At 35.4% G+C, this 27,194-nt stretch overlaps 1 protein-coding gene across 1 annotated transcript in view; it reads left to right on the top strand.

Moving 5' to 3' along the window:
• Window positions 1-27,194, top strand: part of BTAF1 (btaf1 RNA polymerase II, B-TFIID transcription factor-associated, 170kDa) — a 64,718-nt gene that overhangs the window by 6,769 nt on the left and 30,755 nt on the right. The window contains exons 6-17 of the mRNA XM_051208318.1: window positions 2,269-2,560; window positions 2,959-3,054; window positions 5,113-5,358; window positions 7,347-7,744; window positions 11,638-11,764; window positions 13,699-13,800; window positions 15,797-16,003; window positions 16,782-16,930; window positions 19,089-19,669; window positions 21,295-21,385; window positions 22,497-22,685; window positions 25,496-25,998. Coding sequence (XP_051065697.1) covers window positions 2,269-2,560; window positions 2,959-3,054; window positions 5,113-5,358; window positions 7,347-7,744; window positions 11,638-11,764; window positions 13,699-13,800; window positions 15,797-16,003; window positions 16,782-16,930; window positions 19,089-19,669; window positions 21,295-21,385; window positions 22,497-22,685; window positions 25,496-25,998 — 2,981 coding nt within the window. The remainder of the gene's footprint in view (window positions 1-2,268; window positions 2,561-2,958; window positions 3,055-5,112; window positions 5,359-7,346; window positions 7,745-11,637; window positions 11,765-13,698; window positions 13,801-15,796; window positions 16,004-16,781; window positions 16,931-19,088; window positions 19,670-21,294; window positions 21,386-22,496; window positions 22,686-25,495; window positions 25,999-27,194) is intronic.

Below are 27,194 nucleotides of genomic sequence, written 5' to 3'. Positions count from 1 at the left end.
CTAGTCAACGGGATTAAAGCCTGGCTTAATTTGATTTACACTTGCAATCATGTTGAACGTTTTGAGTAAACATTGAAATAGTGTGATTCTTCATTCGGCTATCCTGACACTTCAGTCTTATACACCTGCATTAAATCAAATGTAACTCTAGTTCCAGTTAGTCGGTTATTTTATTCGTTGTGTAGATGGTGTTAAATATGAGTCACTAAATAAAGTGATTGGGTTTAATATACTGTCTGAGTTGTAAATTCTATTGGGAAAACATGAACCATTATACTCTCTGAACTAAATTATTTTGACTACACCACAGAATGAATGAAAACGTTGAATCATTTAGCTCGGAATTCGTTATTGTATGATTTATTTATTTATTCAAACATAAATATTGGTGCCAATAGGGACCAAAATAAATATGAACCACACAAAGGAGTGAGCGAAATTGCGAAGATATAGATAAAGAGTGGCGGTTGTAGTCAAAAAAGTGAATCGATAAATAAAAATAAGTGAACCGGAATAAAATATAATTGTAAGAACAATTCAGTTTTAAAAATATACGATCGGAACGAATCCTTTCAGTTAAAGTTTCTTTGATTTATATGAAGTAAGAAAATTACAGCAGAGTCTCCGTTCGCTTCTATTCTGAACTGTATCCGATGTTTCACGGCACTGACTTATATTATCTTTCGGATGTCAACTGGGGTTTCGTGACGGGCCATAGTCCGGCGTCATATCACAAACTGCCTACTTTCACTTTACCTAATCAGTCCCTGGGTCAGCAAATAAAACACAATGTGGAAGACTCTGGGGCGATTTCCATAACATTTTGAAGCCATCGAAGCCGGTGTTGCAAGGTGGTGACATCAACTGAACTGTCGTCATTGTTGCTGAACCTCAGCATTAGTAACATGGTTTAGCGATTGAATGTCATCAATCGCTTGGAGATAACAATAACACGGGGCACCACTTTCACTGACACGTTGTAGACCGGACCTTTTACAGTCAGACTAACATAGTGATGGCACTATAAATGTTCAGGTTGGCATACGCCGTTGTGGCTTTCACTATACATGGAGTAATCTCATAGCTCACACAACCACTAAGATACATAAACGTTTCAGCTACTTCTAACGGCTCACCACTAAAAATGAGAATGCTCCTGTCAGTCTTATACAAGTACTTAGCATTTAGAAGGTGAAAAATACATATCATACTCATGGACACTGATTTTCAACTGAATAAGTACATATTGCATAGCTTAAGTATCATCACACAGTAATGTAATATTATCCACATACGCAAAGTTGAAAAGTCTTTCCCAGTGTAACAGATCCACACCACCATCTTATCCCATTACACCTATATTCAGAATGTCATTGGTGACAAAGTTGAATAGACGTAAAAAAGTACTAACTCTGATGTGAGATAGGTTGTATTCCTTTGAATTGGATTGGGCCATAAGTACATCTGCTTTGAACTGTACTTGCAAATAAACGATTCGACGGGATTTCAGTGTCTGTGGTAATGACATGCATATTATCCCACAGGCTTTTTGAGCTTCATGACCCGAAGTGACGATGAATTTTAATTTTCCGATGTAATTATAATTTGTCGTCTATAGTATTTTTCCAGGACTAACTGGAGTATTCAAATTGTGGTTGTCGGAGTGCAGCATTTTTTGTTACTGTCTTGTAAATTAATAGCTGGTTACATTTGAATCCATGATATCTCCCAAAGTGAGAAATTTACGTATTTCTCTGTCGTTGGAACATACAATATAGGGCATCTGTTTCTAAGTGAAATGTAAGGATTTCACGAAATTTAGACTAGATTATTGGATCATGAATATGCTCCATACGGTACGGTTTGGATTCATTTACGTTCTATTGTCTTCTGACCTCGTACCGTTGTGGGAACTGTTATCGCTGGAGATGATGGTACCTTACTGCCACCACACTCCATTTCATTCGATGGTCGGAATTAGCTCTCGGACCTCAAATTTGTTGCTGTTATCAACAAGCAGCTCGACGATCATCATCACTACCTTAACTAAAAGATATTTCTGTTGTTTAAAAACATAAAAGTCTGAATTTTTCCTCTTTAAGTAAGAATGTCTTTTTTCAAAGGGTCAGTCCATTTGAACAATATACGAGACGTTTAAACTTTTGACACTTGAAGAATTGCCTTCTGTTAACAATATTTCTACTTTCAAAATGTAACTTCATATTTGGTATATACTTTTTTATACTCCGACATTTCAATCTTTTTCAGATTCAGTGTCTGTCAGTCCCCAGTTCATTGTGATACAAAACGCATCAAACTAGACTCATCAAGTGACGTCACCATTGATAAATCTGGACTGAATGTTCAAGCTACTGTTTCTGCATTAAATCAATCCTCGGGACATTGGCCATTAGATAGAATGTGTACTACACTTTTAGGTGATTTGTGGGCATTGCGTTGGGAGACACGCCATGGAGCAGCTTCTGGTCTACGAGAATTACTGTCCGAGCCAAGACATACTAAACAAGCAGGAAAATATATTGGTCAATCCGAAACGGAGGTTTGTAAACATAATTTCTTCCAATAGTAATATCGTAAACACCAAATCCTGCTTTTATTTTTACTGAACCATTTTAGGTTATAAAACCTGTGCCTTGGGTAGTTGGGTGGTATGTTTTTTTGGTCGTACAGTGAATATGACCAAGCTAGGTTTTTATGTTCTCCTAATCATCCCAAACTCTATTGCTATCTACTGATTGCTATGAAGCAATCTTGGAATTTGATTATTAAGATCTACGTACAAATCAGTTTGTTTATCTTAAACATAAGCTAATATATAAGTTAGATCTGTAATTTATAGTGAAAGTAATACAGTCAAGTATAATCTAGCAGTTTACAGATGTTTTCTGAATAAAACAATGTTTAGTGGAATGATTTTCTTGTTAATTTATTTTCCAGATGTATAATAGCCATTACCAATATTTGGAAGATATTGTAGTTCGTGTACTTTGTACACTAGCCCTGGATCAGTTGTCTGATTTTATTTCCGATGAAGTAAGTTATGTTGTTTATTCTGTTCTAATAGTTCATTTGTTTCTCATGATTACACATTATTCTCCCCTTATTGTTCTTGTCCTTCATATCTATTGATAATATGAAATTGGTGTACTGCATTGTACGTACTTTTAATTTAATTTTACCTGTTGTCATTACCCATTAGTTATTCTCAATAGCTATTCATCTGTGTATAAGATGTTTTTTGGTATCATATAAAATATTCCTGGAACCTTTGTAATCACTCAACAGCATACGGTATATTATAATGCTGATTGAATACCAGTTTATACCGGAAACCATTAAACGAATTAGTAAGTGTTTTCCCGACTCAGCTTTCAAACTTAACCACCAACCAGATTTCCAGTTCATTTTTATTTAATGACTTAAGTAGGACTGAGAATAGAGTTAGCAGATAGGCTTTTCTGTACAACTTCAATTGTTACCACGAAGCAGATTTGTTCTTGATAACTTGGTTATTAACTCTATGTTTCTTTAGGATATATTTAGGTTTGGGTAGCTGTGTAGTGTCTGTACTCAGTCACTGAGTTTTGTTCTTTTATTTTAATTTTCTATCATAAGACTCACTGATTAGCAACCTAAACGATGTAGTATCACAAACGAAGGAACTTCTGCTCAAGTGGCCACAGTTTACAAACAGCATATGGAAAAATTGTCATTCAAACAAATTGGATATTGATGAATAAAGGGTTGTTTCCATTGACCAAGAGGTTTTATTGGCGATGTTTATCATTGAATGTCTTATCAAAAAAGTACATAAACTTTGTAGAGTCTCTCTACTCAGGCGCTATTGGTTGAGTCAAAGCTTGTGGGTAACTGGCAACACCAAGAGGCGTTCTTCAGGATCCCCTAGTTTTTCCTCTTCCCATTTAATTTTGTCTATGTTCTATAGATAGCATTTTCTTTATCTAACGTTTTAGGGTTTCATCTTGTATTAGGAGGTTTGCTTACCGATTTAGAATACGCATATAACATAATCCTATTTAGTGAAGTTGCCGACAAACCACAGTCTTTTGGTCCCCTCAGTCAATAATGTTAGCGTGTTTGAGATGTGTTCTTCCCCCTCAAAATGCGAAATGTTGTTTTAAGACTGATCTGAATCAACACCTGAACTAATGGTAAGGAGTGAATTAGTTTATTGTGTTGACAACTTCACTTATCTTAGAATTCACAACCCTGCTGGGTTGGTTTCAGACGAAATCAAGGTACGGATTCAGAAAACTCAGCCTTTATTAACCTGCATCGCTTGTGTCGTAGGCTGGATGCTCATTTCCCAGCCAAAGGGCGTGTATACTTTGTGACTGTGGACCACGGTCGACTAAACTTAAAGGCGTATATGGGCCGTTGGTTTTTAGTCGTAGATGTCTTCGAGGCACTGCTTTCATTCCATTGTACGTCTGAAGGAGTGATGTTGATTATATGCATAGGGTATCAGTCAAAAGTGTGTCCTCTTCTTTATTATTTCTTTCTTGAACCAATCTAATGCCAGGAAATTATGTATAATTATTCTAGCCATACAAAGTAATTCAATAAATCACACTACAAGGGTCTTGCACCAATCAGGATAGCATTTTTTGCATACATATACTAATTCCTTATTATGAATTGCTTTGCAGGAATCAGTTTAAAAACGACAATCACGTGTCGAAACGTTCATCGAAAATCATATCTTAATTTTCCGAACATTGTGATTATACTAAAAACTTTCCCATAATGACCTAAGTAGATAATTTATTCGATAGAGACTGGTATATATATTTAGAGGAGATTCAGTCTTCTGACAAAGTTAAAAAGTGGAATACTCGTTTCTGTAATCAAGGAAACAATCGGTTTGTTTTATACAAGTCACAACTGACAACTGTAAAGGGATAATCTTATGAATGGGTGATAGAAAATCCTCTGGTTTTGAGAGCATTCCTCCTGGCAATAAAGATATGAAGCATCGATTATCATGTATTGAAAATTAGAAGGAATGTAATAAACCTTCCTAAAGTCCCGTGTTAATCAACTTATACCCGTTTTTTTAAACTTTTATAGGTTGTAGCTCCAGTGCGTGAAACCGCTGCACAGTTATTAGGTGTACTATCTTTGCATTTAACAACTGAACAAGTACTTTTAGTAGCAAAACACTTAATATTTCTTGTATCTTTAAACGACGAAGCAGTAACAAAACTGTGCACTAATATACCTTGTCAAAAGGACAATTCAAATGCTTCCAAAAACAGTTGGATGATAGCACATGGTGGATTATTAGGCATCAAATATTTGCTTGCTTCAAGAAAGGTTTGTACGTTTCTACTTGTTTTCATTTAATCGCGTTGATTTGAATGAATCAGATAATTATGAACAGATTTAACTGCTGGATCAAATAGTAGTTTATGGTTACATTGGGAGTAACACTAGCCTAATAGTATGGTACATAAACTCCTATCTTGTTGCCGAGTTCTGTGAGAGCATTTAGCACTAACCTAATCAACCATTAGGTTAGATATTTAAACCTAAAAATATAAATAAAGGGGTGTGTGAATGAACAACGTACTCTAAAACACTTGTCTATTAAGATAAGTTTTTATAATCTCGAAAATCACAGTAACGTATGTTAATATCATGTTTTTGATTGCGTTGCAACATGTGAGGCAGATTAACTTTTCTTTAATAAACAGTGTATTTGCATCATATAAGTTTATATAGTATTTATGATCTGAAAATTGACTACACACTTCTATGTAAACAGTTATATGTGGAACATATTTGATCTTTGGTATAACAGTAATCGTCAGTAATGTCAGTCTAAAGATTTAGATGAAAGGCAAGTAGTATGGAATAAAAAGCGAGAATTTTAAGCGGCAAATATTTTTTATGATAAGTAGGAGAAACAGAAAACTTTGTAAAGGAACGCGAAGTATGACAACTGATATAACAGAAAAATAAACCGGTTTGTGATTGTGTACCTTTCGAACACTGGGTCATCCCATAAGGGATTATTAGATCAGCCGGTCTAAATCATAGTTCATTACACTAGTCATTAAATCAACCAATTTTGTAAATCTCGATACATGTTCACTCAATTTAAATATCTAATCAACCATCAAGAACCATATATGGGGCATACTAATGGTGTATTGTCATATTATACAATGCAGGTAATAAATAGGATCATAGTAGAACAAATTTAAATCAGTTTTGTGTATAAAAGTCTCTTACCTTGAATGCGACCCGATACGTAGCTTCTCTCACTGGCTACTCATAGCTTTCAGCATACAGTAATAAATAAAATGAAAGGACCTAACAAACTGTTCATTTAGCCGAAATTTTCATCTCATATTGGCTCAAGTATCTGCAGTGTATAATAGTTGGTTAAACCATGAAACTCTCTCAGTGTTTGACTAATCTTGTAATTTGTGTCAAACAAGTCAGACTGAACGTCCTAGAACTACTATGTATATAATAGATATCTACTGGCCTTACGTCACTGGAGTAATTGACTGGGATTTACATATTGTGTCAGTCATTCATGCCAGCTATCGCTTCGCTTGGAAGCGTACAAGAGGGAGGATATAACAAGCTGTGTCATGGTTCGCTGTATAAATTCAACTATACCTTTGGTTAGAAAAGACTGCTTTTACTACTATACTCTGATTGGGAAATGTTAACATCAGCAATTTTGCTTTAACACTATGCCCCTAACATTTCCATCCTGACCCCGACTGCTACGAAGACAGAATCGACATGAAAAAAAACATATCTCACAGAGTAATAGCACTTTTATATACAGATTTCCTTTTCAGTAATTAGTAATAATGTATAAATAATCGTAACTTTAAACTATTTTCATATGGAACATATCAAAACTTAGTGAAATACACAAAATTTATCAGGATACGATAGGATATTATACTAATGCAATTAATGATTGAGTTCGGGAAAATTTATTCTGATGTTTAAGTGAACGATTTACGTATTGAATTAATCGATCATCTTACGCCTAATCGGCTACTATCATTCCCTTTCGGGTTGAGCTCTCACGATTGTTTTTAGATATATTTTCGATATCTTTTAAACTGAAGATTTATAAGTAATCTTTCCTTCGTAACTATGCATTCGATCTGCTTCTATCGAATGTTGTTTCAATAAATATTAATGCGTCTATGTTCCCTAGAAAAGTTCATTTAAAAGTGGTTACACTGTTAACTTCCCTAAGAGATTCTTATCCATGTGTTTCATGTATTTCGAAGTGGACTTTTTTACAATTTGAAATTTTTTACATGCAGGATTTAAAAAATACATTATTACCACATGTTACACCGTGCTTAATTGGCCGATTGTTTGGGATACCAATTGTAGCTGATAATCAAACCGTTTCTCGACAAAGTGGTCATCCATCTTCATTTAGTGCTAATACTCTTGCCGACGATGAAGATATACGTGCTGCTGCCGCTTCAGCATTATTGCCAATTATTGATACAATATGGGTCGAATCACTTAGTCAGTATGAATATGATTTATTTGTAAACCATGTTTGGTCATTGATTCGTAATACACCATCAGATTTATCACCATCTACTGGACCTGTACTTAGTTTAGCCTGTGCACTAACTAAAGCTGAAGTAGGAAAGAGGCAGTTTGGCGAACAGCATAACAGTACAATCAAATCAGAAGAAGATGTTAGGTATGATTTTTAATATTGAATTTCTATCACATCATGGGAATATATATTTTCAAAAAACTATCAGATACTTTTCGTAATGTTTTATATCATTTGTGAGCGTAATTTAAGTAAAAACTAAAGTTAATGTCACGTAAAGGAAATATTGTTTTTAGGATTTGAATTTTAATTTTGCCAGACATTCTAGGGATTGAAGATCTTAATTATGATGTGATCGAGTCACGTGTCATTCAGCTATGAAATCGCGTTGGAGGCTACAATCGAGCGTATGATAATTGTTTCGTTTTTATTTCTGCAACAATAGTAGATTGGTTTGCCACAGCAAATTATTCATTGATCAGTTACAAGCTGAATTACTTACTTATGCCTGTTACCCCTTGTGGAGGAGTATAGGCCGCCCACCAGCATTCTCCATCGAACACTGTCCTGCGCAGTCCTTTCCAGTTACTATTCATCCTTTTGATCTCTGCTTCTAATTTTTGACGCAGTGTGTTCTTGGGTTTTCTCCTTTTCCCTTGAGGATTCCAAGTTAGCACTTGCCTCGGGATGCAGTTTGCTAATTTCCGCAATGTGTGTCCTATCTACTTCCAACGTCTTTTCCTAATTTCTTCTTCACCTGGAAGTTGGTTCGTTCTCTTCCACAGTAGCTTGTTGTTGATAGTATCTGGCCAACGGACATTGAGTATATTGTGTAAACAATTGTTTATAAATACTTGTACTTTTTTGATGATGGTTGTGGTAGTTCTCCAAGTTTCATCTCCATACAATAGAACTGTCTTGGCTTTCGTATTGATGATTCTGACTTTGACATCGGTTGACATTTGTTTTGAATTATATATGTCCTTCAACTGTAGAAATGCTGTCCTTGCTTTGCCAATCCTTGCCTTTACGTCTGCATCGGATCCTCCACATTCATCGATAATACTTCCCAGGTACGTGAAGGATTTCACATCATCCAGAGTTTCACCATCAGATGCGATTGGGTTGGTGTTCTTCGTGTTGTATTTGAGGGTCTTGCTTTTTCCTTCCCTTGTGTATGCTGAAGCCTACTGCTGCACAGGGTGCTGCTACAATGGCTGTCTTAACCTGCGTTTTTCGGTGTGTATGGGATAGAAGAGTTAGATCACCTGCAAAGTCCAAATTGTCTGGTTGCATGCAAGCTGTCCATTGTATTCCGTGCTACTTCTGAGATGCAGAGGTGTTCATAATCCATTCAATCACCAGAAGAAAGGGAAAAGGCGAGAGTAAGCAGCCTTGCATGTTTTGGGTCCTCACTTGGAATGCATCTATCCTCTGTCCTTCATGCACGACTTGGCAGTGCAGTCCGTCGTCTGAATTCCAGATGATGTTAATAATTTTTTAGGTACTCCGTAGTGTCGAAGAAGTTTTCATAGGGTCCTTCTATCCGCACTGTCAAACGCCTCATAGTCAATGAAGCTGATATATATTTACGAGTTCGACTTAACTAATTGTTCAACGATGACCAGTAGTGTCGCGGTTTGGTCTGTGCACGACCGATACTCACATAATCTGGCCTGTTGATCTCAAAGTTGGGGGTCTACTGAATCGTTCATTCGGTTCAGCAACACTGTTGGAAACGTTTTCTGGTACGGATGGTAGTGTGATTCTTTTGTAGTTATTACACTTGCTGATATCTTCCTTTGGGATCTTGGTGAAGTATTCTTCTTTCCACTCTGTCGACACTTGTTCTTTCTCCCAAATCTTGAACAGAACGAGGATCATGTTTGCAATTAATTGTGTCTGACTTTTGTGCTTCGGCTGGTATGCCGTCTGGCCGCGTTGCTTTCACACTGTTGATTTGTCTGATGACCATCCTGATTTCTTCGATCGTTTGTGGATGACATCTATAGGAAGGTCTTTGTGTGCTGCTTTGATGTCCGTTGGATTCAATGGAGCTGATCTGTCCGAGAGTTCCTCAACGTGTTCTGCCCATCTTTTCGTATGTTCTTAAGTTTCAGTGCTTGTCTTGCCTTCTTTGTCCTTGACCGGTCTCTCTGGTTTACTATATTTCCCTACCAGTTCGTTAGATCACATAGTTTTCTGAAATTTCCTTCTCTCACTACCTTTTCCACTGTCGTTGCCAGGTATTCCACGAATCTCTGCTTGTCAGCTGTAATGCTCCTCTTCACTTGCTTGTTTGCTCCTGTGTATTCAGCTTGTGCCTTGACTTTCTGTTCTTGTTCGGCTGTTATTAATTACTGTCTTCTTGTTCTTTCTTTCTTGAATCTTGTCCAGGGTTACCGTAGAGATCCATTTGTTATGATGATACTCCTTACGGCCCGGGACTTCATGACACGTTGGAGTTAGTGCTTGTTTGTTCTTTTTCCAGCTGTCCTCCATAGTAGTTTCTTCTCCATCAAGTAGATACTGTAAGGCTTGGAATCTGTTGTTGAGAATTATATTGAATTCGTTGAGTTTGCTAGTATCTCGTGCGAAGTCTGTATTGAACGTTTGTACTGCTGTTTGCCCAGCTGTCCAGTGTTTCTTTAGCTTCAGTTTCATCTTGGCCACAACCAGGTAGTGTTGTGAAGCTATGTCAAATCCTGTTCTGGTTCACACGTCTTCCATTGACCTTGTGAATTTTTTATTGATACAAATATGATCAATCTAGTTCTGTGTAGTGTGATTCGGTGAGACTGATGTAGCTTTGTGTTTGCGTTTTTGTGATAATATTGTGCCGCCTACAAACATTTTGTTGAATACCTAACCCTACTCCTTTACCCCAACTTGGGACAAGCAGTATTCCTAGAATAGCTACAGGCGGAGTTAAACCGAATTAACAGTATTCAATTAAAACTGTAATTAACAACAAAAAGTGCGTCCATGTGGGATCCCATCTTTGATATAAAATAAGTCTGTATATACCTATCTTTGCCTTCTTCCTTACGTCAATTCGTTTGCATCCGTGTGTAAACGAAATAATTTTCGACCAATGCAAGAAAAACTCAATTGTTCATAATATCACCATTATCAGTTACAGTATTTCTTCGTTTATCAACAATGCGGTCACATCATGTTCAGTCGGTCAAATAAGGAATTAATGGTTATTTCAATGATGTCTCAAACTTATTGGAAAATGAATAGTGATTATATGTAATTAGATTTGAAAGCATATTAAGAGGTTCAGAAATGTCATTGCCTTTTTGACAAGTGAAGCAAATCTTGCATGTTCCTGCTTGACTTAATCTAACAGTCTGTAATTTTATTGGTACAGCAGGTATAACTTTGAAAAGCACTATCATTCGGCTTTCAAATACTACATCCTAGGTGTGATTTCTGTAAAAACCTTGTCCCGTTCGGGCAGCCGGGTTGCATCACCAGCAGTCACATACTGCCTCAAAGCCAAGGAAATAATCCTATGCTTGACAAATGAGTTATGCTACATCTGACAGTAAAAGTCTAACCTAAATGCTGGATAATGGATAGTACCTTGTACTTGCACTTACTAGTTGGACAACCGTGATTCCAAGCCAATCTTGTACTTTAGCTCCGGGATTCTGACTAAACACATGGCGTATAAACCTATGTTTGGTCACCAGTTACCATAAGGTTGCTTCTCCTAAAGTCGCTCTATTGCCTAGCGGATTAGACCTGTGGATCAAAGGCTTAGTCTGGGCACCTCAGTAGTGTCTCAGCCCACACAAGTACAATATTTTTGTTAAAGTGTACCTGATTTTATGTGAATTAAAACAGTGGAATAAAATTTACGAAACATTACCATTGTTTACTCTGAAAAAAACTAGCGCTGTTTTTCACATAAATTTTTATTAAAGTAATGCTATCTGCCTTATCGCTTGATTTTTTTTTTGGAATTGACATTTGCTTCTCATCGTTATTCCTTATCACAGTTTATTTCTTGTCTTCTCCTCTTTTAGCATTTATCGAGTTAATACAAGTGAAAAGATAATGATAATAGCAGAACTACTACACCATGTTTCTTCATCTATTCGTCAAAGTGCCTTGAACACTCTACAATGTGTAATAGAATCTTGTGAAAATCAGGTTTGTGATTTATTTAGTCTATCTAGATAGTTTTAACCATGTATTCACTGGTTATGTTGCAGTCACCTTGACTTAGTGGCTAAGCTTCCTCATCACTTGAAAATGCCCAACCACGTATTGTCTTGTAAGATAATTTCTTGATTTCCGACCATTACATAATTACATGTAACTGTGAAAGACTGGTACAAATCCTTTTAATTGTTTAACTCCTGGTTTGAGTTTTATTCTACCTACTGAAGATTGTTAGCATTAGAATCCATACAGTGGTCTGCTCACAATTTGAAATCGTTTACTGGAGCTAATTAGAAAGCATATGAAAGCGATTTGATGAGCTTTAAGTGTTCTATATTTTGAAGTACATGAAGATGAGGTTTCGCAAAAATAGTGGAGTTGATTTCTGACAAAATTAATGTGTTATATTCAGTTGATTATTGCTTTCAGAGTTAATAACCTCTCATTATGGAACAGAGTGAAGCTTAACTATTCTCAATTTTAGCTGGACATAGATCAGATTAAAGCTCATTCTTAGCCAATAAGGTCTAGCGGATAATTGGAGAAGATTTCAAAATTTTGTGTAAACTTATGAATGTACTAACGTTTTTCTTGCCGTGGTTTGCTCACACTCAACTTGATTTATATTTAATGTAACTGTGTACCTGTCCAAGCTGTGTTCTGATTTTGAGGAATATTCGAGAGCGCTAAAATGTCCTAAGAATACAAAGCAATAAGGGTATCTGAACCGGATACCAAAAGAATTAATAGTTAAGTTGAGAGACAATCTATTTTCAACTACAGTTTTGAGTTCTAGACAGTTCAACTCTATTAAAAGTTCGAATTCGAATGGACAAATATTTACATAATGTTGTAAGTCGTGTTTTCTTATTCATTTCTGTGTTCTATAGTCAGTCACGGTCACTCATTTGTCAAGCGAATAATTGTGATATGGTTTCATTTTATCAACCTTTATTTGTTGGATTTCCTTTTCATCAAAACTTTCTCCTTCATGCCTACTGTTTTTCATCCCAAGGGGCCTTAACCGATATAAGCTGTTGAACAATCCAGAATTTCTGGGCTTACATTTATTCGTTCTAATTCAGAAATATTAACTTCAAGAAGCCTAAAGTTACGAAGACTGTGCTTGAAAACAAACCTTTGAGATAGTTTTAAAGTTTGAAATTGGACAGAAAATCAAATGAACGGGACACGACAAATAACGTTAGCAGTATGGGGTTATGGAGATTGTTAAGTTTTCGGTTGAGATAATGGATCGTTTGATGTTGGACCACCATTGAAAACCTGGAAGCACTGGACGGCCGTTTCGTCCCAGCATAGGGCTCCTCACCAGTGCACCTTTACGGTCCCGCACGCGGGATGTGCAGGTTATCTACCTCTTTCTATATAACTAGGTCGAGTCGGAAACTTTCGATGGTAACGGCTTCCACAAAGTGAAGTAAATACATCAATTATCTACTTTTGTTTGATTTATTGAACAATAGGTGTTACATACTGAGACAGTTACTCAAAGATTCATTTACAGTACCACCCTTATTATCCTACCAATTGTTTTTAAAATTTCATCCCTCAATTCATTTGTTTTCAAATTGTATGTAATCGTTTCAAATCTGGGAAATCGGTATTGTCCATTGCCTTTCAAACTATAGCAAATCGTTTTTTTCTCATTGGACAAGAAGTGCTATGTGATATGATATTGCCCAAATGCCCTGTTTAACCTAGTTATTCCCTCCACTAGATACCCCATAGTGAAATAATATCAAAAGGTAACTGAACATAGGATTTGTTGAGAACTCACTCATAATCTGGCTTAATTATTACCCGTTGTATTAAATTGTATGTAGTTTTATTTAACTACATCTTGTATCTAATCTTCTAATTACTTGCCTGTATTTTTTGTGTTTCACCTTGTCACAATTTAGATAGAAAGCTTATCTGCTGATATGCTACATTTAATATTAGATAATTTATTCCAGCGGATACTTTTAGAATCATGTACCTCAATACGTGCCCTGGTTACGAATGTAAGTTATCTGATTTTCAATCTTATGAAATTATGAGTTTCATCTAGCTCTTATTTATAATTTGTATTATTATTTTAAGTGAACTTTGTGAGAGGTTGTCACAGAAAATAAACAAGCTTTATGCTTTCCCTGGAGTCCCTATTCTGAAATCATTTGTTTATTTGAAGAAATTAGCTATACACTTTGTACAACATTATCTAGTCGTTTGACTCAGTGATTATAGATTTCAGTTTTTATCGAGTTTTAAACTATTCGTAGGGTTCTTATCTGCTAACTTGCATAATATTACGTGGAAGGAAAACTTGTGCTGTTTTATTTGATCAAGAAATTAACGTATTAGTTTGATTAGTTTTTATGCTATTACTTGGCCAATTAGTAGAGAAAGGACAACAAAGATGCTCTGAAACCTATCCCATCTGGCTCAGAACATGATAAAGAGCGGAGGCTGGTTAAGCATATGCTGATGAAAAGCGTACGTAATAATTGTGAGCAGTGGTGGGTACTGAAAACAGAAGTAATGGAAAAGGCAGCAGCGATAGGTAACAGTATACAACTGTCCAAACTTATCAAGAAAATAAGTATTAAAAATGTGTCTGTTACAGAGACTATCTCGGAAAAAGATGGGACCATTATTCATTCTCAATCCGGGATATTAGGCTGATGAGCAGAATACTTTAAGGAACAGTTAAACCGGCTTTCAGTCACACTTCACTTACACACTATTTCCAAGCAGCCTGAAGGAGAAATTGATGTAAGTCATTCAACTGTTAGTGAGGTTGAAGAGGTTATGAGTAATCTGATACTTCGACGTCTAACTAGTTCCCGTGAAGAGCGAACCCAAGAAAACCATACTGTTTTCAAACCTGGATGTGGATGCATAAACCAAATGTTGACCCTTTGGCAGACTCTGTAAAAAGACGTACTTTTCGGCACTCGGCAATAGTTGTATTCCTTGATCTTAAGACGGTATTTGAATCAATTGATCATGAAGTCCTGTGGCAGTCATTGAAAAGCGTTCCAAAGAAGTTCATTAACCTTGTAGTCTCTTTACTCGAACACTACTAGTTGAGTCAGAGCTTATAGCGAACTGCCATATAAATTGATTAGGAATAGAGTACTATGTAAGGATGCGAAATCGATTGATAAAGCAGCAAATCTTATCGACTGAGGCTGTTGGGAGATGTTTTCCGTATCCCTATCCACCGCTTACCTCGACGGGCGATGTTTTCTGGTGTAGGAGTAGACTAGAAGGAAGCTATGGACGGCCAGGCCAAGACATTGCATCAGTTGATGAAATCATTGGCAGTTGGACTGAGCCGTGTTAGCAGATGTAGACTACCTAGTCGGGGTCCGCGTGATTATCGTAACCAGGGGTTGGAAAATTTTGAATGACATATCACAAAATCATTTTCATTGGCCCAGTTGCATTCACTCTTTGTTTTTCCCCAGATTCTATGCTTCTGAATTCCTCTTGATTTTTTTATTTCTTTAATTTGTATTTTCTTGAATCATATTTTCAATCCCTAATCTTCTTAATTACCACTGATGCTATTACTACCTCTACTATTCTGGGATTTGGCCTGATAATTTCATCTCTGTACTAACAGGGTATGACGACTTGAACCGATTTACATTTGTATGAATTTGTCCTTTCATGTTTCAGACGTTCGTTCGAAAATATCTTGTGTTACAAAACCTGACATAGGATTTTACACTTACAAGGTGCGCTTTGTACACTAGTGTCGTCAGACGAATAAACTTGTTGTTTTCATCTGAAGTTTTAATGCTGTAAATTTTAGTATTTATCAAGGCTAATTGTAGATGATCAGTTGATTTGGTGGATATGTCCAAGCTAATTCAATTCAAGAAACTTTACTAGCTCGTGTTGTTGATTTTTAACTTATTGCTACTATCGATAAATTATGTAAGTTAGCTTATTTCATATTCCCCATCCTAATGTTATTTCTCTTCGTATGAATACCTATCACCTTCGTAGCTCACAATCAAAATTATTCAAGCAGCTAAATTGGATTGCCTTGTTCAGGCGAGTCTTCGACGTTTAGATGTATGGCTATGTCAAGTTATGCAACCGACTGGTATCCCCTACCCAAATAAATTTTTAGTACCTTGTTTAAGATCTAACTCAGATATACAGTTAACCAATGAATTGAATTCAAATAATGATGAATTGACGAGTCTAACAGTAAGTATTTGAATTTGTTAAAATAGCTAATTTTTTCATATACCATTTACTTCAATCACATTGCGGTTTAAGATGCATGTACACTTGTTCTATTTTCTATTCTTAAATGTTTATTTTGAATATGAGCATTGGGGATTTGTTGTGATGTTGATTTTGTACTGAAGTAGCATCTTGTGATTGTTTAGCAAACCAAATCAAAGCCTATGTATATATATCGAGGATTATTATTAGAAATTTGTAATTTTCAGTTATTAGAAAGGGAGGACCAAATTAAAGAGTATTTTTAAAATCTCAGTGAATGAATGTGAAGTAAATCCAACGTTTTGCCTAGCAATCTGGTCCAAGCTTTTTCAAGGGAATCTATAATCAAATATCAAAATTATCGAATATGAATATGTGCATGGTTCTCCGGTTCACTATGTACTGATTAGGACCAAATTGTTTTCTGTCTATTTTCTGTTTAATGCTAATAGCTTGGTTTCAACGCCCATGCAAAAATATTGATCAGTTGTTGACCTTGAATTAATAACTTCGATTCCATGACACTTCTAGCATTCAAACTTTAAAAATAGTATAAAATGTTTTTTGAAGTTAAATAATATTCCCTTTATCCTGTTGTACATCACATTCCATAACATTTTATCCTCGTATCTCGTATCTATGATGTCGTAGTACACTGTACTACATTATCGTCACTTAACCAATAATTTCAAATCTTCCTTCAACATTTCGTATATTATTTATGTACTAATATTATATCCATTTTATTCTGATTAAGGTTAGATCAACTGCGAACATCCCATCGAGTAATCAACAAGCTGTATTTATACCTCAACCAACATATTGTATTGGTGGTTTTCAGTGCTTAACCGCTAGTCGTTCAGAAATGGAATCATATGTTTTAGAAACCAGGATCTCGGCTGTTCGGTTAGTTTTCAGAAATGTATTTGAGTATGCTATACTGAATCTTTGTTGAAATGTTTTTAACTGGCTCAAATTTAGACTTCCTTAATGTATCTTGTATAATAACTTTTGAAATATTATCGATTTCTAGAGTGACTTCATCTATGGATAAGCCGAAAGCATAGATTTTTCACTCATTTCACTATTTATCATTATTTTATTTAAAAACATCTATTATTGTATAGGTAAGTGAAAAAAAGCGATACAATCGTTTTGATTAATTTTAACTGTTATCAACAAAGAGTGACTGTGGATACAGGCTCTTCACGGTTTTTCTGAAATACTTTGAATTTCGAATGTGCGAAGCACTTGGTATATGACGGAAGTCAATAGTTTGGACGCAGTCAGAAGTGAACCTATCCTTCAGTAGTTTTTGTAGGAATTACTTGGGCCGTTTTTGAAGGTGTAACGACGAGCGTTTCACTCCAAGGTATCAGAACATTGTCCATTTCCGTGGTCCTACTTTGTTTATAACTGACTAATTAAGTTTCCTTAACTTTTCCAAAGTGAGCAGTCAGTTTCTTGACCTGGCGACTTGTGGCACTTCAGGAGTGCCTTGAGAAACACAAGTTTGTTAGGTGGATAAAGGGTCTCAGGACAAGTAAGTGGTACATGATCTAGTCGATGTCATTGTGGCATCAGACTAGCTGAACCGTTCCTTGGAAAACTCTCTTCATCGTTGCAGACAATTAAGGATTTTACTTATTGTCATGCCATTGGCTTCCCAGTTTGTTTAATTAATAATGTGGTGATAATGTCTGAGATGAATTGAAAGAGTTTCTGGGAGTCACCATGTGCGGCTCCTGCTTCCATCTCGTTAGCACTTTCTTCCACCAGACTTCTTGGTCCTTGCCTAGGCTTTGTGGAATTTCCTGACTAAGGAATCTTATTATAACTTCAAATTCACAGTTCGGCGGAGTGGACTGGCGTACCTCAGTAAGTTGTAAAGTGTTTACCGGGAACCTGCTCATAAACGTGATGTCTAGTGAAACCACGAGCGTCTTATCTCTTCGTTTTCATGGCATCATAGCAACACAGTTCATGTTTAGATTTTTGTTTATTGGTAGCACTAAACCTTAGTCAGTTTAATTTTTGGTTACAGTGAAAGCTGCAACGACGTGGAATTTATCAATCCGTTTACGATGAGATGTTTGATGGCTGCTGAACGGCAATATAAGCTTGATGCAAACCAGAGGATGATCATAGTTCAAGTAATTACCTCACAAGATACAAAAATCTTGTGCACATTCACAGCAGCGATAACTGTTCGCAATACGATTAATCTGAGTTACAGAAGAAGGATTCCAGGGAGCATATGGGTGACGAGTTTTTTTTTAAGTTGCTGTTGGCTAGAAACAAGTTGTTGTTGATATAAAGCTTGGGGAGACCATCACCACTAACTAACATATGACCATGGAGTTTTCACCGGCCACTCAAACGACTGTTGTTCCTGAACATCGAACCTGAGCATTTGAATCTTTGGTTAGCTACACAATATCTTTCGAGCGCAATTTATCGAGGTTATCATTTAATTGGCGGCAGAACTCAGGCTTAGATGTATCTGGACTGCTGCCTGTTGGACCATAGACTCAGAGTACAAGAAGATATCGTTCCTCACGCCACTTTCTCACTTTGATGGGACCTTCTCATACTTCAGCATCTAATTGATTAGTACTGGATTTTTCAAACTAGCCTGATAACCTTCCCATTTTTATCGTACACAATCTTCTATGGTATGGGATGACTGGCAGTAGCTGAATGCAGCCCATTAATTATCATGCAACATTGTACTGCAACTTTTTGTGTGGGTTGACGACCCCAAAGTATCATAAATGATAAGGCACATGTCTATTATTTAATTTTATATATTAATTAAAGGATGGAAACCACCTATATTTTGTACGGTTAAATGAATGGCTGAACTATACATATATATTCAGTAACCTTAGAATCACTAAATATGTGTTTCACATTATTTTATTTACTATGGATTTGTTCCCCGTAAACTAAGAAATGTTGTTAACTGAATTATCTATATTCGCAATGTGAATAGCAGTTGAATTTGTTTCATCTTTACTATCCTTTTGCATTCGATACTTGATACTGTTTTTTTTTCTGATAGTGTTTTAGCATATTTGTGTTCGCGTATTTGTCAATACAACCAGTTAATTCCAGTTCATTTATTACCGTGTATATCAGATAATTCAAAGTTATCTACTTCATCATTACCATCATCAGTAAACAACAATGAACATAATCATATTAATAATACATCAATTAGTGTTTTAAACTATGTAATTGGACAATTAATATGTCAGTTACATTTAAAGGATAGATTAGCTATGCAACGTTTCATCTCTGGACTATTACTATCTTCTTGGTCTTTATTATCTCCAATTTCATCTTTACCAACTGGTTCTGGTGATAACAATGATAATAGCTCAATGAATTCATCAAATAAGCTGTTTAATTCCATGAATCCATTTTACCAAATAAATTACATTGACAAATTAACTTATACGTGGTCTAATTTAATGAATACTTCTTCATCAACATTATTATCATGTCATTTAGAACAGTTACAGAATTTAGCAGAACGTGTTTTCACTAATATTAAAATTGACCTACATGATATAGCAAAGCAACTACGTGGACGATTAGAATCTTGTTTAACTGAAGTAATTTATTATGAAGAAATACTGGGTGTGTATTTATAAAGATTTATACGATTTTAAATTAACTTTACTCATGGTATGATATGGTTGCGCCACAGGATTCAGCTGTACTATTCAGATTGTAGCGTTCAAGCTTGTACGGTGTCTGGTTCTCCTGTGATGCGGGATTGAGCTGTATTGCTCGGGTTATAAAATTTAAACCTGGGCGGTGTCTGGCTCTCCTGTTAAACGGGATTGAGCTGTACTGTTTGGGTTGTCACATAAAAGCCTGGATGGTGTCTGGTTTTCATGAAAACCAATGTAAAATTACCCTGACCCACAAGGCTATATCATATAAATGTGTTATATAACATGATATGACACCATCCAAATAATAAAGAACAAGAAGCTCTGAATAAGTATTATGCTTTCTTTCTAGATTGTTCTTGATTGTTGAACACAAACTCTCAAATAACTTTGAATTAAAACAAAATGACTAGTCTTTAGCATAGGCTTTTTATGAATTCGCTTGCAAATGTCGTTTTGTGATTAAAGCCATCTTCATGTATGCTTGTACATTTTTGTAACTTTTAAAATATACTTTCCTCACTTTAGGTTTCAAGAATTGTTCAGACTTTTCTGTTAGGGTTGACGTTTTCTGTTAGTGTACACAATAATTTTCATCACAGATTGAATAAACATATATTTGCACATTAATTGTAGACTTTGATTATTCTACGATTATTCTTAAACTGTTAATATGTATCTAGGTGCTGTAATTTATGCCTTTGTGTCACTAGCACCATTGAAGAATTCTTGGTATAAATTTCGACACGAGATCAAAGTAACAGATATATAAAATAAACCTTTAGGCTCATAAGATACAAAATTGCTTTCATGAAACATCCTAAACCAATTCGATGGTATGTTAGTGGTCGATTGGATTGCTTTTGAAAGGGGAGGTGTTAGGTTACCCTGAAGTCGTTATTGGTAAAATTGTTACCTTTGTTGTTATGATTTTCACATACAAGATCCTATCCTTGGGTTAGTAGTGGTACCTCTCCGACTGTATTAGCAAGTCCAACAGCAAATCATAGCAGAATAATCCGGAGATTTTGATTAACTGTCTTCATTTGAATCTTTTATACTTTATGCAATAAATATGAAACTCTTGTTGGTAAAAGTTTTCCTGATCTCAACTAGGGGAGTCATGTAAACTAATAATAATTAGCCCCAAATGCCATGGTACGGCCGGGGGTGACTAGAGTCAACTCTACCCCTCGAAATGCTCTCACATGGCCACGCGTATACAGCTACTGCCAGGGAGTTCCTACTCACTGCCAAGAGGGTGTTGTTTACGGAATTGAGAGGACGAAAAGCGAGTGTCCGGCGCTCTGACCGGGTTGGTGGACACGGAGAGTCCACCCAGGGGAGTTGGTAAATCCTATTTCCAAATCAAGCGACTTGTGTGGCGCATATGTATTTGGTGCCTCTTTGTACTAATATTTATGTATTCAAATAAATAAAATAATAATTAACTATTTTATTCCGTATGCTAGCTTGAAACGAGAAAAGATTCAATGCCAAATTTATTAACATGGTTGATTTATTATCACTAGGTATTTGTATACCCGTTTCTTACATATTGTCTGTTATTAATAATTTCCCTTTTAGCTCCTTTCAAATTAATGCAAGAAGATTGTCGCGAATTAATTCGACTAATGAAAAGTGGCGGTCTTCCTGTTGATTCTCAAATTCCAATAAAGTAAGTTCTTAAATCAATTCAAAGTACTAATTTGTATGAAACTTTCATTCTGAACTTGTAATTATATATTTAACAGATCAATCCATAACCCAATGATTTCCATCAGTTACATTTAACCTCCAAGAAAACACGTCCTTGTGTATATTTGCAATTTATAGTAGATAAAGTTTTTCTCGCCCGTATCTCAACAGGTGGAAGAATCGCATGTCCTTATGTTGTTCACGTTCTCACCACTGTAAGACTCAGGTTTTTTTACAACTATTCACACTCATGCAACTACAGTGCTATCGTTGTTGGCTTCAGTAAATTACGTGGTCTGGAAGTAACTCATGATACCTGAAGGTCCTAAGTTCGATGCCTGATTAATTCTTGGATGCTCACTTTTCTCAATGACTATACAGCTAAATGACGTAGTTGTTTATGTGAGCTAGTAGATGAATATGACAAACATAAGTCAACGAAGTAGTAAGTTCAATAATTAAATCTACATATTCAACCAATGTTATTGTTTCGTTGTCAATTATTTTGAAGCCTATGCAACTCTTAAATACTCGTGTTGAGAAAATATTCTCAATGATTCTGAAATGTTCACAATATTGTTTAACCGAAAATAAAACAAGTATTTATAAAAGCTAGAAATTAAAAATTGCGCATCAACGTTTCCTTACTTATGATGTTTTCCTGTGTTCACGACGTTATCATATTTATTTTTATGATATCCGGTTTGTAAACTTGTTTTCCATTTGACATAGTTCATGTGCACTTGTTGTAACCATGTCCATTTGAAATTCATTATCTTGGTCAAATATATTTCTGGTTAAGTTTGTTATAACTCTTGTCCACCCTCACTATTATCCATTACACGTTGCTTCAGCCGAATAGAATATGTTTATTTCTGTTTTTTTAAAGTTAACCGTTTAAGATGAAGTTCGAGAATTATCATCAGTCAGTCAGTTGCAACGTAGGACCAGTCACATACATGCATCGGTCATATATTTTCTTCATTCTTCCTATTTGTCATTTCAAGTACAGTAATGCATAAATGTAATTTTATCGGATTTCTCTTGTAAAGGATGTCAACTTTCAGTTTTTATTATACTTCTTTATTCAGCGGTGTCTTAACAATAGTTCATTGTAAAATATTACTTCAAAAAGTGGCTGAAGTAATTCATGCTGAAAAACAGCATTCAGTATCTTCTGTTATTGATTCATCTCTACTGGATCGCTTACATTGTCAATTAGAAAGAACTCGAACTACAGTTGACCATTGTCTTACTTTACAATTATATTTGGGAAATCGGTTAGTTATCTATTTGGATAATTATCATATTTCTTTGTAATGGTATTTATTATTTCATTGTAATACTGTTTATTCTATTTTTTTCTGACATTGTGTCTTATCATTGTCCCAGTTACCACCACTTTCTGCCGTTTTACTCTATGTTTATGTCTACATATTTAGTTATAGCTTTCTAATCATATAATAAGTCCACTTGAGATGGTGAAAAAGTTATAGATCAGATGTGTGTATTGCTGGGGTTTTGTGGTGAGACATTCTGGAACAAATCAGGCGCCATCTTCGTTTCATTGAACACCAACTAGTCAAACTCCATGATTCATCTTCGCTTTTATCAGTTCATGTGTGCAATTGTGGGCAGACGTTCTATTACGGAAATCTTAAGATTTTAGACAGAAGAAATGAAAAAAAAGATGAAGGAGTTTTTTTTAATGTATGGTACTTAGGTTAGTCATTAATCAATAAATACTTTGACACCAACCTAAATTACTAACCCATTAGAAAAATCCTGAACAAATACAGGATCCAAAATCAGTTTGAAGAGGAGACAATCAAAACAAATATGCAGATAATTACTATATAGGTCGACAAAACACGCTGTCAGTCATCTGTGTAGAAACTCTGATGACTCACTTCTATCTGAAGTGCTAATTGTGTTGTTCCGAGGAATAATGAAAGTTTCACAGTTAATCTGAGAGTACGAAGCTTTACCACCATAAATTCACTAACCAACTTTGTATCACAATAGATTTCATTAGAATAAATAATTTTTTAGTCTTTTTTCCAAGGTTTGTACCAAACGTTGATTATGTTTCGCCTTGAGGTGATCACTGAATCTTGAGACCACTGAGTTAACATCTAATGTGAACAAAACTGATGTTTATCATATTCGTTAGTGCATCTATATGTGAATCATTTCAGTTAAGAAGTTAATTTATTCATTCGTTATTCTCAGGTGGTGAATCATTGTTATATAGATTTATTGAAAAAAAGGCCCTAAATAGTTACAGATTGACAACTAATTGTTTGATTAGATAAAATGTAACTTAACGATCAAGTTCAGTAAATGTTTTGAGTCATTTTTTTGAAAAATAATAATACTACTGGGTCGAACGTACTGTAGTAGACAAGACAGGGTTCTAATAACCAATACAGTGGTTAATAATCGAGTGCTCTAACCACTGGATTACAGACGTGGTGATTTTAGTGCATAGCGAATACTGTAAATTCTCGTAAAATAAAACTATCCACGAAAACTCTGTCGTTTTTTAATCATAAATGTTATGGAGTGTTTTAGATGACAGACAAACTTGCACGTATTACCATCAGCGTTTGTAGTCAGTAAAGTGGATAAATTGGATGAATTTATCATCGTTCGCGAGCGAGACTGAAGGTTCTGGTTTTGAATCTCGTGTGTGGGATCGTGGATACACACTACTGATGGGTCCCATACTAGAACGAAACGGCTCACAGTGCTTCCAGGTTTTCAATAGTGGTCTAACATCAATCGGTTCATGATCTCAATCAAAAAGCATATGTTCCTTTTCTATTCAATATTAGTTGCCTAGTAAGATTAAAGATAAAGTATTACCAGTTTATATCATAAGTCAATTTGAAATGAATAAGCAAATAAATTCAATGTATGCTTAAATGCAATTATAATAAATTTATTAACACCATTATACTTCAAATAAGTGAAATAGTAACAAAATTTCTTACCAAGTAAATTAGAAATGGTTTGTTTCAAATTCACTATTGTTGTAATATTCGATATGAATTAAAATATCTTATTTATTTCATTTATTTATTTAAACATATAAAAATTGGTATAAGCGGGCACCAGATATACATGCTCCACACAAATCATTTAATTTGTGCGAGGTCTTGGATACTACCTGGGCACCCAAACTGAAGCAGGTGGCTTTCTTAGGGGGCCACTACCCGAGCCTTTGACCTAGAGGTCGAATCCACAATGCAGTGGAGCAACGTTAGGAAATGCGGTCACATGATAGCCAGTAACTAACACCAGGTTATTCCCTTAGGATGCTGAAGTTCATGTAGACTATTAGAATGGAATCAGGGTTTTCCAACTCCACTAGGTAAATCCTCCATATACACCAACTTAGTTAAAGCGCTGGACTCTCGCTTCTCATCCTCTTAACTTCGTAAACAACACCACCGCCACGAAAAGGCAGTGAGTAGAACTTGTTTGGCAGTGGTTGTATGCACGTGGCCACTTAAGAACATCTGGAGAGGTAGAGCTGACTCTTCTCACCCTTGGTCGTACCAGGGCATTTGGGGCTAATAATATCATAAAACAAAAATCATTTTTTACGTTTTTCATAATGGCAAACATTATCTGTGTACAACAAGTCAGTTAAGTTTTGTATTTCATGTGCACAAATGTGTTTTTTTATAGTTGATGGACAATATCTGTTAGAGTTTATATTGTTCCATAAAAAGAGAAAAGTACTTCTGAATGTCCTTATTTAGTTAATCTCAAGTTCAATTTCTTAGTATAATCTATTTTAGCGAATACCAATCTTTTTATTTAGTAACCATCGTTTTGTATTCGTCTGAATTAGTGATCACAAATGATTCACAATTCTGTAAGTTTTAATGCATTGACATTTTTGAATAGTTGGTTGTATCTGCGTCATTGGAATTTAATTATTCGATAGGTTGTCTTAGTTCATAGCTAACATGTTTACACTCATGCCTTTAATTTTCTTATACCGTTTCTGAAAACTTTGACTTTTGCTTTTATAGAATTCTTGCGGTAATTCTTTCGTTTTTATGAAAACGTTTTTTAGTGTCGAATTGGGCATAGCCTGTGCTTTTGCTAACATGAATTGGATTCTACCAGGTCGTTTAAGTTTGCTTATTCGTCCGTTAATGGACACTATACGATGTGTGAAACCATGTATAAATCAATCCGATAATGCTGTGCGATCATTGAATTCAGGTACCGATGGTATTTTTCAAACAAATTCCCGTCCCAATATTGCTTCTACTGCTACATCTACATCGTCGATTTTTGGTGGTAGTAATGCTTATGGTAGTAGTAGCAGTAATAGCAGTGCTGTTGGGTCATGCATAGATATGTTACCAATTGGTACATGTGTACATCTTCAACGCTTGGCTGCCAGTTGTTTAGCGCGTCTTTTGTGGTTAGAGTGGAAGATGTTAAGCATTAATCCCCCATCACAATCATCATCAACATTGTTGACGAATAAAAGTTTACTTCCAAACACTTCTAAAGCTGCTACCAAAGTAATCAAAAATCTTACTTCCTATTTAATAGAATCTGATCCAGGTTAGTCATAAGTTTCACTTATTAATTAATTTATTTACATTCTTACATTTTTGTGAGGAAAATATTTTATGTGTGAATTTTTTTTAATATAATATATTGCATTTAACCGATACTAAGTAGTGTGTGAGAAAAGGATTACTGGAATCGATAAAGTTTATTAAACCGTAAAAAGACAGGAGAAGGAAGAGTGAATTATTTAAAACTACCCCCCTTTATTCAGAAAGAAGTCTCATTCTACTCCGATTGTCCTCATATTTGCCTTTTTCATTATTCGAGTAAAAGCATACAACTTTCTTGATATGTTGTTTACGTGACGGTTATAAAACTGATGTTATCTTATGTATAAACTACTTTTATGTCGCCAGATTACTGAATAAATCTGAACAGAGAAAGAACTAAAATTTTTGAAATAAAGAAAATGAATTCATTTTATTACGTGATTTCTCATAATCATGATCATTTGTAAACGGCCCACAGTTACAGTTATCAATATAAATATCAACAAATGTTTGATACAGTTGATAGCATGAATCAATTGCAGCTAGACCACCATGGAAAACCTGGGAGCATGATTTTGACTCATAATTTCAACTACTGAAATTACTAAAATCTCCACAAACCCTTTCTGATAGTAATCATCTGCTCACTAGTGACTGACTTCAAGAGACATTTCTTGGAGTTCTAGTGATAAACCGTGACCAGTGGAGTTCAACCAGGTCTGTTGTGAGGTATCATCTCACTGAAGACATTGGTTTACGGTGGCGCAATTTCTTGGATTAGTTAAAGTTAGACATTAACACCATTGGATGCCGACTCAGTGGTCTAGTGGTTAAGCGCTCGCGCGCGTGACTGATATATCCTGGGTTCGAGTCTCGCGGGGGCGGGACCATAGATGCACACTGCTGACTAATCCCATACTAGGACGAAACGATTGTCCAGTGCTTCCATGTTTTCGAGGGTGTTCTAGCTTCAATTGACTCATGATTTCAACTATTGAAATTACTAAAATCTCCACAGAACCCCTTCTGAAAATGTTTGATATACTTTAGTTAGTAAAGTTCAAATAATTATTCGTAACATAATCGATATCATGAAAGTAAAATGAATAGGATAAAAAGCGTACGATAAAGCATAGTTACTATCGAGTATATTTAAGTCTTGGAAAGTAGTAAGTAGGATTTATGATGTTCTAGTTA

This window comes from Schistosoma haematobium, chromosome 6 (assembly GCF_000699445.3).
Source record: "Schistosoma haematobium chromosome 6, whole genome shotgun sequence".
NCBI lineage: Eukaryota > Metazoa > Platyhelminthes > Trematoda > Strigeidida > Schistosomatidae > Schistosoma > Schistosoma haematobium.
This window is presented reverse-complemented; position numbering and strand designations above follow the sequence as displayed.